This window comes from Thamnophis elegans, chromosome 4, assembly GCF_009769535.1.
Source record: "Thamnophis elegans isolate rThaEle1 chromosome 4, rThaEle1.pri, whole genome shotgun sequence".
NCBI classification, from domain to species: Eukaryota; Metazoa; Chordata; class Lepidosauria; order Squamata; family Colubridae; genus Thamnophis; species Thamnophis elegans.
The window spans coordinates 124,859,407-124,873,162 of NC_045544.1; the positions used below are offsets into that span (position 1 = coordinate 124,859,407).

At 40.7% G+C, this 13,756-nt stretch overlaps 1 protein-coding gene across 1 annotated transcript in view; it reads left to right on the forward strand.

Moving 5' to 3' along the window:
• The first annotated feature begins 2,026 nt into the window (after positions 1 to 2,026).
• The window catches only part of CLIP2 (CAP-Gly domain containing linker protein 2), a 77,285-nt gene continuing 65,555 nt past the window's right edge, over positions 2,027 to 13,756 (forward strand). Inside the window, 2 exon segments of the mRNA XM_032216568.1 lie at positions 2,027 to 2,204; positions 7,915 to 8,146. Of these exon segments, the coding sequence (XP_032072459.1) occupies positions 8,029 to 8,146 (118 nt within the window). The 5' untranslated portion in view covers positions 2,027 to 2,204; positions 7,915 to 8,028.

Genomic DNA, 13,756 nt, shown 5'->3' on the forward strand with positions numbered 1-13,756 from the left:
TGCCTCCTTTCTTCATCTCTCTGTAAAGCCTTGGAAGGTTTCCCAGCAGCCATGGTTTTTTGCAGCCTTGCAGAGGCTGTGGGCCTTTCCCGGATCCCACTGGAAGTTCCCTCCCCAGGAGACAATGGGGGGGGGAATCAGGCCTCTCCACACCATCTGCCATGATCAGGGTCGGGGGCTTCTTCAGGCTCAGCCCACCCGACCAGTAGCACAAACCAGCTTCCCCCAGTCACTTACGACCTCCATGCGACAATTGCAGCCGCCGGTAGACCTTTCCAGCCCCTTTTCAAGCTGCACGGCTGCTGGCAGCACAATGCGGCACGGCGCGCAATCTCCATCGTCCCACGCTGCTCCGGGCCTCTTGGCCTTGCTCTGGGCCCGTCGAGCCTCTTCACAGCTGCCGCTGTGGAAGGGATTGCCCCCCGGATGGCAAAGATGAGATCGATGCCCCGTAGCGGCCTCAGCCCATGTGGTTCTCCTCAACACGCCCAAAATGACCGCCGTAATGGCATCCAGCCTCTAAAAGACCCAACAACAAGTTTAAAACCCATACTGGCGGCCGGGAGCAAACCACACCAAAAGGAGGCTTCCAGGAAGCAGATGGAGGCAAAAGGGGGAAGGCAGGGAGGAGGAAAATGCAGGATGGCACCGGATTGTTTTTTGGATTTTCAGGAACCAAAAGCAATTTGTCCTTCGGCCAGACAGAGTTGAAACTGGGAACCAGAAGCAAGGAGCACAGAGGCGTGGCTTCAGTTTTAACTCTGTCTCGAGGCCAATTGGACATCACAATACCCAATCCTGGCTAATCCTGCAAATTCCTCCAGAAAATAGGCAAGATCAGAGCATACCAAGGATTTTTAGTATATTATATGCTTTTCGGATTATGATATCATCTTATTAATTAGGGTTAATTATCATACTTTTTTTAAAAAAAGGAGAGGACTCCTCCGATTTGTCTCCTAAATAACGCAATTGCTCTTTGCACTATGAATTAAAAAAGAGTGTGCAGCTATTTCTTTCTTAACACATTCTTTTCATGCTAAAGAAAAATAGTGGAAGAAATAGAAAGAAAAAAGTAGCAGTTGATAACTTACTATGTTTAGTCTAGAGTTTGCCCATTAGTAGCTCTCATCTCAAACATTTAGGAAGCTGATTTATGGAAGTCTGCTTTTAATCTTGAGAATGAGAAAGGTTTATTGATGAGTCTGAAGTAAAACATGATTGTTGTGATGCAATTAAATCTTATAAAATGCTGTGCCTTGTAGCCTATGTTGGAGGATGTTCCCAGTTTAAAATATAGTAAATGCTATTTCTGTTATATAGAAAACTTTCTGTTACTTTTAAATGAGTCCCTGACCCTCTTCCCAAAATCTTTATTATGCTGGGTGTGTATTTTTTTTTTTTACATTCTTGTTTGTTTATTTTATTTATTTACTTCCTACAACAGGGCTGGAGAAAAGCAATTTATAAGAAGAATTTGGTTTTTTATAACAAGTGATAGTGGCTTTAAAATCATGAATTAATTTTGTTCTTCCAGTTCTTTTTTTAAAAAAGAGATACCACAAGGTTTACAAATAGGAAAACAACAAAAAAATTAACATTTTTAGGAAGGTTTCAGCCTGTCTAGACCTGCTGAATTTAGCACTGAGTCATTGGCAAAAGAGGAGCTTGTCTATTTGTGTTTAAAAGAAAATATCTAGAAGTCAGTATTCAAGAGGCAGATGTTGAATTTGTTCTGAGCAATCTGTAACAGTAATGCAACCCGTTTTTCAACTCATCAGCATGGTCCATATTGTCTCTTCTTTACAGTGCATTTATTGTTCTGGCTTAAAACATTCTTTTTTTTTTAATGTTGGGAAGGAAAAACTTGAATTTTTCTCCCTTGCTTGACATGTCTATACAAATTCTTAAGTTCCCAAAGTCCTGTTGCTGTTACTTTGACATTCCTTTTTTTTTGCATTCCCATTTCCTGTTTATAAAAGGAGAGAGACAAAAAAAAAATCCATTGCTCTTGCAAGCATCCAAATGGATCTGCGGTCGGTTGATTCCCTCAACTGATTTCCTGTAGCGCAACTGATTTCATGTAGAATCTGCCTGTTGGAGAGCAGGGATGTCTGGGGAAAAGGAACAGCGGTGCATTACTTTTGAGGTTCTTAAGATGTTGAGTGATAATACCCCAGTGCATTTGAGCCTCCCCACATTAGGTAAGTGTGCAAGCTCTCTTAGTGTTTCTCTAAAAACAAGCAGAACTTTGCAAAGGGAACTGTTTGCTAGCTCTTGCTGTGTTTCCCCAAGCCAGACCCAAATTTCTGTTGGTGGTGATCAATACATTGTGTGTGTGTGGGGGGGGGGAATATCTTCTTGTTAATGAGCCATGGTGGGGCAGTGGTTAGAGTGCCGTACTGCAGGCTGCTTCTGCTGACTGTCGTCTACCTGCAATTTGGCAGTTCAAATCCCACCAGGCTCAAGGTTGACTCAGCCTTCCATCTTTCCGAGGTGGGTAAAATGAGGACCCAGATTGTTGGGAGGCAATACGCTGACTCTGTAAACTGCTTAGAGAGAGTTGTAAAGCACTGGGAAGCGGTATATAACTAAGTGCTATTGCTATTAATTGCTTCCTTAAGCTGCCCGTTTTCATTTTTTTCTTTATTTTATTTATTTCGTCAAGCATGAATTAGATAACAGATACAAGCATAAACGTGGTTGTGAATACATGAAATGGATACGAATACAAGGGAATATTAGGACAGGGACGGTAGGCACACTGGTGCGCTTATGCACACCCCTTAAAGACCTCTTAGGAATCAGGTGAGGTCAACAGTAGTCTAATGTTAAAGTTTGGGGAGTTTGGGGAAGAAACCACAGTGTCAGGTAGTGCATTCCAGGCATTGACCATTCTGTTACTGAAGTCGTATTTTCTGCAATCGTTTGGAGCGGTTTACCATAAGTTTGTATCTATTGTATGCTCGTGTGTTGTTGTGGTTGAAGCTGAAGTATTCATTGACAGGTAGGACATTGTAAAAGATAATTTTATGTACTATGCTTAGGTCGGATCAAAGACAGCGAAGTTCTAAGTTGTCTTAAGCCCAAAATTTCAAGTCTGGTGTCACAAAGTATTCTGCTACAAATATTGCAAAAAATTGTATTCTTTTTAAGGACAGAGCTCTCTGATTTGTGCTGAGGAGCTTTTGTTTCTGGGAGGCATGGCACAGGACTGCAGCCTCTTCATAAATTATAGCGTACACTAGGGTGCGATTTTGCATTATACCGTGAGCCAAAAATAAGAAATTATGATGATAACACTATGCAAGTTGCGATCTTAGCCATATCTTCTTCCTGACATAGACATGCTCTGTTTATGCCATTGGAGAAAATATCGTATTAGTAACTAAATCAATATGCCGGTTTGGCTTCCTACTTGCTGTGACACATTCAGATTGTCCAGTCTTTGAGCAGAAAGGGGTGGAGGAAAAAGAGATAGCAAGCATCATTTCAAACTGGATTAAGTACTGTTAAATGTAAGATTGGGGGGGGGGGGTTTGCATTTTTTTAAATTTTTAAACAAAAAACAACCTAAAAAAATTCTCATCCATTACATACAACATGTCGTTTGGTTACAAGTGTTTTTGCATCCATATTCTCAATTACATATGCAATCACAGATTTCCCGTCTAATATAACTAGATACCTCACTTTCATTGTACAACATATATTCATTTACGGTTAATATTTCTTTCTTTTCAATAAACCTAATTCCCTTACATTCTTAATTGTCTGTTTAATAACAATATACCTTTATAATCACTTGTCCCATTCTGAATATTTTTATAGTATAAAAGAATTTACCAACTTTATATTTATATATTACTATTTTCAATTATGTATAATCCCACCAATCATCCATCGAGTATGCTTATGTTCATTATTGTCCTTGTACATCATATATTCAAAGAAAAATGTTATTCCTTCATTTTTCAACAAGCTATTCTAAATACTCACTTCATATATATACCAGTTTTTGATTACTTCCTTATTAAAATTATTTATCAACAACAGGATATCTTTATAATATACACTTAGGGTTATACATTATATCACCAATCCTCTATCAAATATACATAGATTCATTGTTATCCTTATCCAATACAAACTTAGTTGTGAACCATAGAGTGTAGCACCTTTTCATCACATACTGGTCATGAAATCATTATCAAATGCAGTAGTATGAGTGTCTTCTATTACAACTGCAGGTAGTCCTTGATTTACAACCAGTTTTTTATAACCATTCAAAGTTATGATGGACCTCCTCAGAGGTACTTGTGACCCAGTTCTGAAGTTATGACAGGCATTCTCTCCCCCCCCCCCCATGGTCACATGACCACATTTTGAATGCTCAGCAACCAGCCCACATTTATGCCACGTAACTGGGTCTTATGATGTTTGTGCTGAAAACCAGCAACCAATGGGTTCACTTAATGACTGCAATATTTGCTTAATGACCAATGCAAAAAAAGTTGTAAATGTTAACTCCTAAAGTTGCCATGGTGAGGAAAGTGAGGGAGCGCATTCCACACATACTGTACTTCCGGCTAGAGTCGGATCTCAGATTACCGCAGCAGACTTGGGAGGGGTACACCTCATTGGGAACTGTGATTTATGACACAGACTGAGGGGAGGGAAGGAACAGGAGTAAAATTCAGTTATAATTCAAATAAGGTTCAGATCTGACTGCAAAAGGTCTTGCCAAAATAAATGCTCCTAATAAATGTCTATTTTTCTTTTGAAATTTGGCTCGAGATTCATGAATAAATTGGAGCATTTTTTGGAAACCTGGCAGTAAAATTGGGTCAGTCAGATAGGTAACTTACTTTACAACCATCAAAATTTACAACCATAATGGGCACTCCATAAATCAAGGACTATCTGTTTTAAATTTCCCAATCTCACAAAATAATTACATTTGTTCTGAACGTGTTGCAAAATTTTACCATTCAATTTTTTTTACCATTTAATTAAACTTGAGTTCTATGGACACTTATTTTTCTCACTCCTAGGTCAGTTTGTGGAACAGTAGCTTTAAAACAGGGCTGGGCAATTATGTCCCTTCCTTTAACGACCTGTGGATTTCAACTCCCAGAATTCCTGAGCCAACCAGACTTGCTGAGATAGCTAAATTGACTTCTTTGGTCAGCAATAAATATCTACATTTATTGCTGACTGGAAATCCTTCATAGACTTTTTGTGTGAAATAGGGAAAAAGGAACTTCTGGTTTATTTATTTCTTCAATCCAAATTCTATAGCTGCCCAACTCAACCGAATGATTCTGGATAGCTGACAATTCCAAAATTATGAAACAAAGCAATGCTTTTGATGATTAGACAGGATATAGAAACAAATGAATTACGTTGTAAACATAGAGTAAGAAATCAATGTAATTATACCAATACAGGTAGTCCTCAACTTACGACCACAGTTGAGCCAAAAAATTTCTGTTGCTGAGTGAGACATTTGTTAAGTGAGTTTTGCCCCATTTTACAAACTTTCTTGCTAAAGTTGTTAAGTAAATCACTGCAGTTGTTAAATTAGTACAGATAGTCCTTGACTTACAACCACAATTGAGCCTAAAATATATGTTGCTAATTGAAATATTTGAGACCATTTTATGACCTTTTTGCCCCAGTTGTTAAGTGAATTACTGCAGTTGTTAAATTAGTGACGCATTTAAGTGAATCTGGCTTCCCCATTGACTTTGCTCATCAGAAGGTTGCAAAAGGTGATCACATGACCCTGGGGTCACTGCAATGGTTATAAATATGAGTCAGTTGTCAAGTCTGAATTTTGATCACATGACTCAGGGGTGTTACAATGGTCATACATGTGAAAAATGGTCTTTAGTCACTTTTTCAATGCCACGGTAACTTTAAACAGTCACTAAATAAACTGTTATAAGTTGATTATTGGAGTTTACTTCCTTCTATCCATATATAAGCATTGCTTGACCAGGGTCCACGGTATTCTCAGGGACTTTACACATCCTCTCCATGATCTGTTTTGAATGTTGCCATAGAATAGAATAGAACAGAACAGAACAGAACAGAATAGAATAACAGACTTGGAAAGGACCTTGGAGATCTTCTAGCAGTCCAACCCCCTGCCGAAGCAGAAACCCTACACCATTTCAGACAAATGGTTATCCAATCTCTTCTTAAAAACTTCCAGTGTTGGAGCGTTCACAACTTCTGGAGGCAAGTTGTTCCACTGATTAATTGTTCTAACTGTCAGGAAATTTCTCTTCAGTTCTAAGTTGCTTCTGTCCTTGATTAGTTTCGTCCTTGATTAGTTTTCTCGTCCGGCCCTCAGGTGCTTTGGAGAATAGCTTGACTCCCTCTTCTTTGTGGCAACCCCTGAGATATTGGAACACTGCTATCTTGTCTCCCCTAGCCCTTCTTTTCATTAAACTAGACATACCCAGTTCCTGCAACCATTCTTTATATGTTTTGGCTTCCAATCCCCTAATTATCTTGTTGCTCTTCTCTGCACTCTGTCTCCACATCTTTTTACATCGTGGTGACCAAAATTGAATGCAGTATTCCAAGTGTGGCCTTACCAAGGCATTATAAAGTGGTATTAACACTTCACGTGATCTTGATTCTATCCCTTCTGGGAGGAGACTTTGTGGTATCCGAAGCAGAACTGGATTCTGTAATAGTTGTGTGTCTCTCTCTTTGTGTGTGTATGTGTGCATAGGTGTATGTGTATATATATTTGTATAACTTGGCATTTTTGGATGCTGCTGTTAGATGACTATTACTGTTATTATTGGGATGGTGGCATTGTTTGATAGGTGGCATTCCTTCTTTTGAGGAACGGTGCATCCGAATTTCATGTTCATGTATGCGATTGTGTTTATAGGAAAATGACAATAAAGGTTACCTTAATTTTATACTGCTGTAAAGGAAATCGGAAGCCATTTCTTTGTATCCTTTTTCTTTCTTCCCCATTTTTCTTTTATTCCCCCCCCCACCCTTTGTTTCAATTTCTCTTTGATTTATTTTTCATAAGTTGCTGTATATTGGTTTGTTAGTTTTTGTCTTCCTTTTTTAAAAAAAATATTTAATTAAAAATACATTTCTATATATAATAGAGAAATTTAACAATAGCCAAGGACCCTGGAAAAGGGGCAAGAGAAAAAAAATAGAAATTATGGCTTTTTTTTACAAGCTTGAGAAATGTAGCAATAAGGAGTTTCCTAGTCAGAAGAAAAATCCCGGAGTTTCCCAAGTATTTCATCATGTCACAAAGGCAGAGATTGCAGTAGCTGAGGCAGGAAGCAATTAAACCATGAGTCAAATACTTGAATATAGGCTGATCTGTCATGAAAAAAAGTGGTGGGATTCCCAGTTAGTGACGTGTTTGTAGAGAAAACTAGACAGACCAGATCAAACGATAAAGCAAGTACATTTCAAAAAGGGCTTGCCTCTTTTAAGGGCTTTTATTTTATTATTAAAGTGGTTCTACTTCTAAGCTTTAAAGTTCCAGATAGAGTATAGGTGAGGTCCATTTGGAGATTAATGTACTTTGGAATAGCTGCTTACAAAAACAGCATAATGGGAATACACAAAATATTTCTTAGAAAGGCTTGTCTTTTGTATGGCTAAAGATCAAATAAGGGAGGCGTCATCCAAAATCTGTAGCTAACCTATTGGCTGGTTGTTATGAAATAAGACAATCCCATACTCTTTACATAAACTTAAATTTAATTTAATGTACTCTATTTTGGGAGCAAATAATTCAATCCCGTCTCAAGCAAGAGTTTATAAATGAAGTGTTTTTCTTTCCTTTTTTTGTTGCTGCAAACATTTCACTTATATAAAATATATATTTTCTGTTTGGATGTTGGTCAATTTCTTCAGGTCTCTCAAGGTAGATGAAGGGATGTATCACTTAGATGCTTGAACCTGCGGCACTCGGCAACCAATCACAGGACCAAAGGATTCTCGTACCTTGAGGTGCAAACCTGGGCAAAGATGTTGAAGCCAAGTGGACTTAAAATTCCTGGGAGGGCCGGGAAGCATGCCAGTCCAGTGGGACGTCCTGGTGGGACAGCAGCAGCTGCTTCCACAACCAGCAATGCCACAAAAGAAGGTAAGTGGCATGTAAATCGTTTTTCTCCCGAAAGATCATTGCTCAGTCCGGCTCTCAGGTCTTCTAGCAATGCATCTATTGCTTCTGAATCTATGTATCTCTTTTCTGTCTTTTTACTACTTTAATAATATAAAATACAAAAGCAAATAATAGGGAAAATAGGGGAGGGAAAGGGGAAGAGAAAAGTGTAGAGAAGAAGGGAAAAAGAAAGAAAAGAGTCCCTTTGGTGCAGTAGAATAAGAAGTAACACCAAACCTCAACTTTATACTTTTACATAATAGTGTAAACCAGTGGTCTCCAACCTTGGCAACTTAAGACTTGTGGACTTCAATTCCCAGAGTTGAAGTTGAACTCTGGGAGTTGAAGTCCACAGGTCTTAAAGTTGCCAAGGTTGGAGACCACTGGTGTAAATCACCCCATTTCTATAATAACAGATCTAGCTTATCAGTAACATACAACCTCAAAGGTTTCATTTTTTTTCCCCACCTCAAGCACAAAATCCAGAAGCGGTTTCCAAGTAGACACAAAAATACTTGTGTTTTTTTCTTTTATCAAGACAGTCAGGTTATCTATCCCTGCTAACTCTTTGCATCATTCATCCATTGTGGGGCTGAATCATACATCTCATGTATGGTCGTCCTATTCCATTTTTCCCTCCTTCCATCTTTCCCAGCATTCTGGGCCTTTACCTAATATGCCTGAAGTAGGTTAATTGAGCCTGGTCATTGTGTCTCAAGTGAGAACTCTGGGTTGATTTGTTTGATCAAGGAGTTGTTACCCAATTGTAATTTCTGGATGACAGAAGGGGGAGGGAGATATATCCTTGTTGTAGCTAATTTGCTTTACCATGAGCAGAGGGGAGAGGGGGGGGTTTCATCTGTGGCTGCATATGGCTGAAACAGCTGCCTGTACAGTTTGCAGTTTGCAGACAGTGCCCCCAGGGAAATGTTTGATGGACTGGCAGGGAATGAGAAAGGGATTTCCTTAATGGGATCATTCCTTTTCTCTAGCAGTCTTAATTTTGTTGGTCCCTTCAAATCGTCCTTGACTACCGCCAACTGCCTGCGCGAGTCCCTGCACTTTTCTTGGCAAGATTTAGAGAATCAGTTTGTCTTTCCCTTCTTCCCAAGGTTAAGAGCGAAAAACAAGATCACCCCACTGACTTTGTACCTAAGGTAGAGTAGAACTCATCTCCTGGTTTCTAGCTTGGTTCCATCAATCGCTACAAGCTAGTTCAGCTATCTTGATGGAACCAGTTGAACCACTGCCAAGGTTCGGGTTCCACCAGAAGTCCTCCAATCCTTCCAGTGGTGGATGTCCCGGGCCATAACCAAGGAATGTGCCTTCAAGGAACCAAACTGTCTGACCATCACCACAGAGGCCAGCCTCTTTGGCTGGGGTGTCCACTTCCAGTCCCAGATGGCATAGGGGCAGTGGACTCAGGAGGACCTGAGCAACAACATCAACTAGCTAGAGCTCAAGGCAGCTCACTTGGCCCTCAGAGAGTTCCAGGACACGATCTCTGGCCACCATGTACTTATTCTGATGGACAATGTAGCCACCAAGGACCATATCAACCACCAAGGGGGCACCCATTCTAGGTCCCAGAGGCCGAGCAATTGGGCCTCTGGGAGGAGAGACATCTTCTATCCTTAGAGCGGAGCGTATCTCAGGAACAATGAATGTACAGGCGGACTGGCTCAGCAGAACCACAATCGACCACTCAGAGTGGCGCCTGCATCCCGACCTGTTGTGGCCCAGCAGGAGCCGTTGGAGCTGTAAACAGACTCCAACCCATAAGGGCCCTTATGAGTCTGCTCTGGAAGAGGTGGAGGACCCTGGACAGGGTTCTGACTCTGAGCAGGGCGCAGAGAGGCTGGTTGGCCACCAGGAGGTGCCTTAGGCATGGAGCAGTGGTGAGAGCTGAAGGAAGTGTCCTCATGACGTCAGGCCTTGGAGTAATGACGAGGAGACAAGGGAGGTGGTCCTGGATGCCCGGCAACAACCGGCAGATCGACGGAGAAAACAGCTATGCAGTTACAAAGGATAATTGGACCCAGCTGGTTGTAATTAGGCTCCTCTCAAGATTGTATTTAAGGAGGGACTCGGGGAGGAGTCTGATTTGCAGGATTCAACTTCATTCGTAACGTTGGAGAAGCTGTTATCTGTCTCTGTCGAAGTCTGAGTTGCTGCCAAGGTTCTTATCTGTTTGTTGTGCTTGGCTTTCAGAATGGTTCGGCTCCCCACTCCTCCCCTTTTTTTTTCCTCACAAAGATCTAAAAAAATGTACTGCTATGAGAAGTACTATAGTTTCATTAAACTTTTCTTGGACTTTAAAGATGTTGAGTTATCCTAATCTCCTGATAATTTGATTTATACCACACAACAATCTCCTGGTGATTAGATTCCTATCACAAAGTCACTCTGTGAGATTATACATTTTTGTGGAGGGTTTTTTTGGGGGGGGAATAAAATGCATCATGACCTCTGGGTGGACATTCTAACTGCCCATCTTTCTAGCAGAGGGGTGTTCCTTTACAATAGGGTCTCCTGTTTGTTCTAGAAATTAGGGCCACTTTATAAAATTGGGTATTTTTAAAATGCAGCAACGTGAACAGGGATTTCCATGTTCTGAAGTTATATTTTACATAGGTTGTAGTTTGGGACAGAAAGGAGAGAAAAGAAGCATCATATATATTTTTTCTCATTAAATGTGGCTTTTCTTAAAAAAAAACATGCCAGTATTTTCGAATTAAACCCTTCCCGCAGACATTTAGTACAATGAAAACTGTTGATTCTCAGAGTGTGAACTGATTCATGAACAATTCGTTCCTTTATTGAGTATAATGTACAGTGTGCCTCTTTACAGTATGTGGTGATTTAAAAAAAAAACAACTGTTTTTTTATTGGCTGCTTTGCCTGGGTCTGAATGGGTGCCTGCCAGCTGTTGGTTCCTGTCTGGTTTGTTTTGAGTCCCCGAATCATCAGCCAATGTGCTTGGGTATTTTTGAAGCTCTCTATTCTTTTCAGCCCAAATGTTGAATGTTGGAGAGAAGTTATGTAAAGGTTTCAGGTCGCTCTGCTTATCCATTAGCAGGATAACTGTCTAAACACTGAACAGAATGGGAACATGTTTTGTGTAAGAGAAGATGGCAAAAGAACAATTGAATGTAAAAATGGGCTGCATCTGGTTGGGTGGCTGCAGGGGAAAAAAGTCCTGAAAAAGTTTTCCCAACCCCTCTGTGAGACTTCAAAGCTCTTTTGCCAGATGCTTGAAAGCAATGCATGTTTCACTAAGCAGAGAATTCTGGCAGTAACCTGGATGACCTCAATTAGACTCTTCTGGGTGAGTCCTTTAATATTTATTTTGGCATAAGTCTATGTCATTGCCTGAATCGTGGATTCATGTAGATTTTGGTCTGGTGGCATCTGCCCATGTTCATTATTTTAAAACAAATATTTTAGCAACAGGGAAATTTGTCACAGATTTAGAAGACAGAGCCATGTACTGTAATGATTTGCAACATAGTGCCTTTAACCAGGTTAGTTAACTAAGCTTTGGTTAGTTGACTAAGCATTAATGAGTTGGATTTATATAACATGTACATTCTGAGACTCTGGGAACTGCCTTTGACTCTCAAAACGTTTTGGGTTATGGGGATGTCCAGACTTTGCTTCCAACCTGTAATTTCTGAGATTTTAATTTCTTGAAATTTTAAAGTATGAATAGGAAATATTCATTATTTGCTACAATTAATTTTAATTAAGAAACAATGTGTAATAATGTGGAATCAAGTTTAGCTGTCAGTCCTGCCGCAGCTTGGTCTCTTAGGAAAGAAAGACTCTCGACTCCATGGGTAGCAAAGAGTACAGGTAGTTCTCAACTTACAACAGTTCATTTAGTGACCATTGAAAGTTACAACAGCACTGAAAAAAGCGACTTACGACCGTTTTTCACACTTAGACCATTGCAGCATCCACCTGGTCACATGGATCAAAATTCCAGGAATAACTGACTGTAGAAACCACAGACTAACATAAGGCACTTTAGGGCTTGTTGAATTAGTAACCACATGCCATCAACTTGGTGGTCTTAGTAACCTCATAGAGAAATGTTTTCAGGATGATTTTCCCTAGCCTGTTGCTTCATATCTCCCATTTCTATTTCGTTTGGGTCTATCTAGCATGCTGCTCAACATCCTTTTTTCTTTCCTTTCACCCTTCTCAAGAGAGCTAGGTTTTTGCCAGAGGTGGTATTCAGCTGGTTCATACCAGTTCTGGCATACCAGTAGCGGAAATTTTGTGTAGTTTGGAGAACCGGCAAATACCACCTCTAGCTGACCCCGCCCTCCCACCCCTGTTGTTCCCTGTCTTATACTCCCTTGTTTTTTTAGGTCAGCTGATTTCATGCAGCAGAGCTGATTGCTGCGCTTCGCCTGAGCTAAACAACAGCTCAGGTCACCAGCGCTGACACCGAGGGCGGTCTTTGAGTGCTGCGCATGTGCACAAAGCACACATTAGGTGCACATGCGCTCATAGAACCAGTAGGAAAAGATTTGGAATCCCACCACTGGTTTTCACATAATATATCCAAAATATGTTAGTTTGACTTTGGTCATTTGTGCCTTAAGTAAGAACTCCAGATTGATTTGTTCAGTAATCTAGCTCTTGTTTCCTTGAAGTTGGACACCCCTGGTATAGACAGTGGCTGTTCTGTCCTGATAGCACACACGCACACACACATCCCACTTACTATATCTAAATATATAAGTATATTGGTGGGGGGCATTCTGCAGTTTGTAATCCTGTAAACAGGAGAGCATGCTGGTATCATGCTGGAAAAAACAACACTCACTCAACATTGACCTTCCTCCCCCCACCCTCCACAAAATAAAATACAACTCGTTAGTACCTGCAGTGGAAGAGTTTTGCTCCACAGCCAAGCCCTCCCCATATAAGCAATGCAGCTGTAAGCTAGGAGTCTGGTCCCACAGAGAGGATTTAATGGATGGGCAGGGAGATTTCAAAGCATGCATTTTATTCTTCAGGGTTACTGCGTGAGCTTTCCGTTGATGGACTTATCCCCTCCTTTATCTCCACCCCTCCTTTGTATTTGCTGTTTTCCCTCTAGCTCATTAATGTACTTCTGCTTAAAAACCCTCTGGTTATCCTTGTCACAAAGCTGCCTGCTATGAGGCAGGAGCTGATAATGGCCAGACTTTTCCTTAGCTTCTTACTAAACGTGCACGATATGCCTGCACACATGCATTTCCCCCCTCCCCTCTTTGGGGTGTTTAATTGAAAGAAAATAATTCACCAGAAAAAAAGAGATACTGGTTCTATTGTAAAGTAGGCCTTTAATAGACATTTTGCAATTCCCGATGCTCCTCTTTGAACATGTAAACTTGTTTAATACAGGGGTGAAATTCAGCAGGTTCTGGAGAACCAGTAGCAGAAATTTTGAGTAGTTCAGAGAACTGGCAAATACCCACTCTGGCTGGCCCCAGAGTAGGGTGGGAATGGGGATGTTGCAGTGTCCTTCCCCTGGAGTGGGGTGGGAATGGGGATTTTGCAGTATCCTTCCCTTGCCACGCCCACCAAGCCACGCCC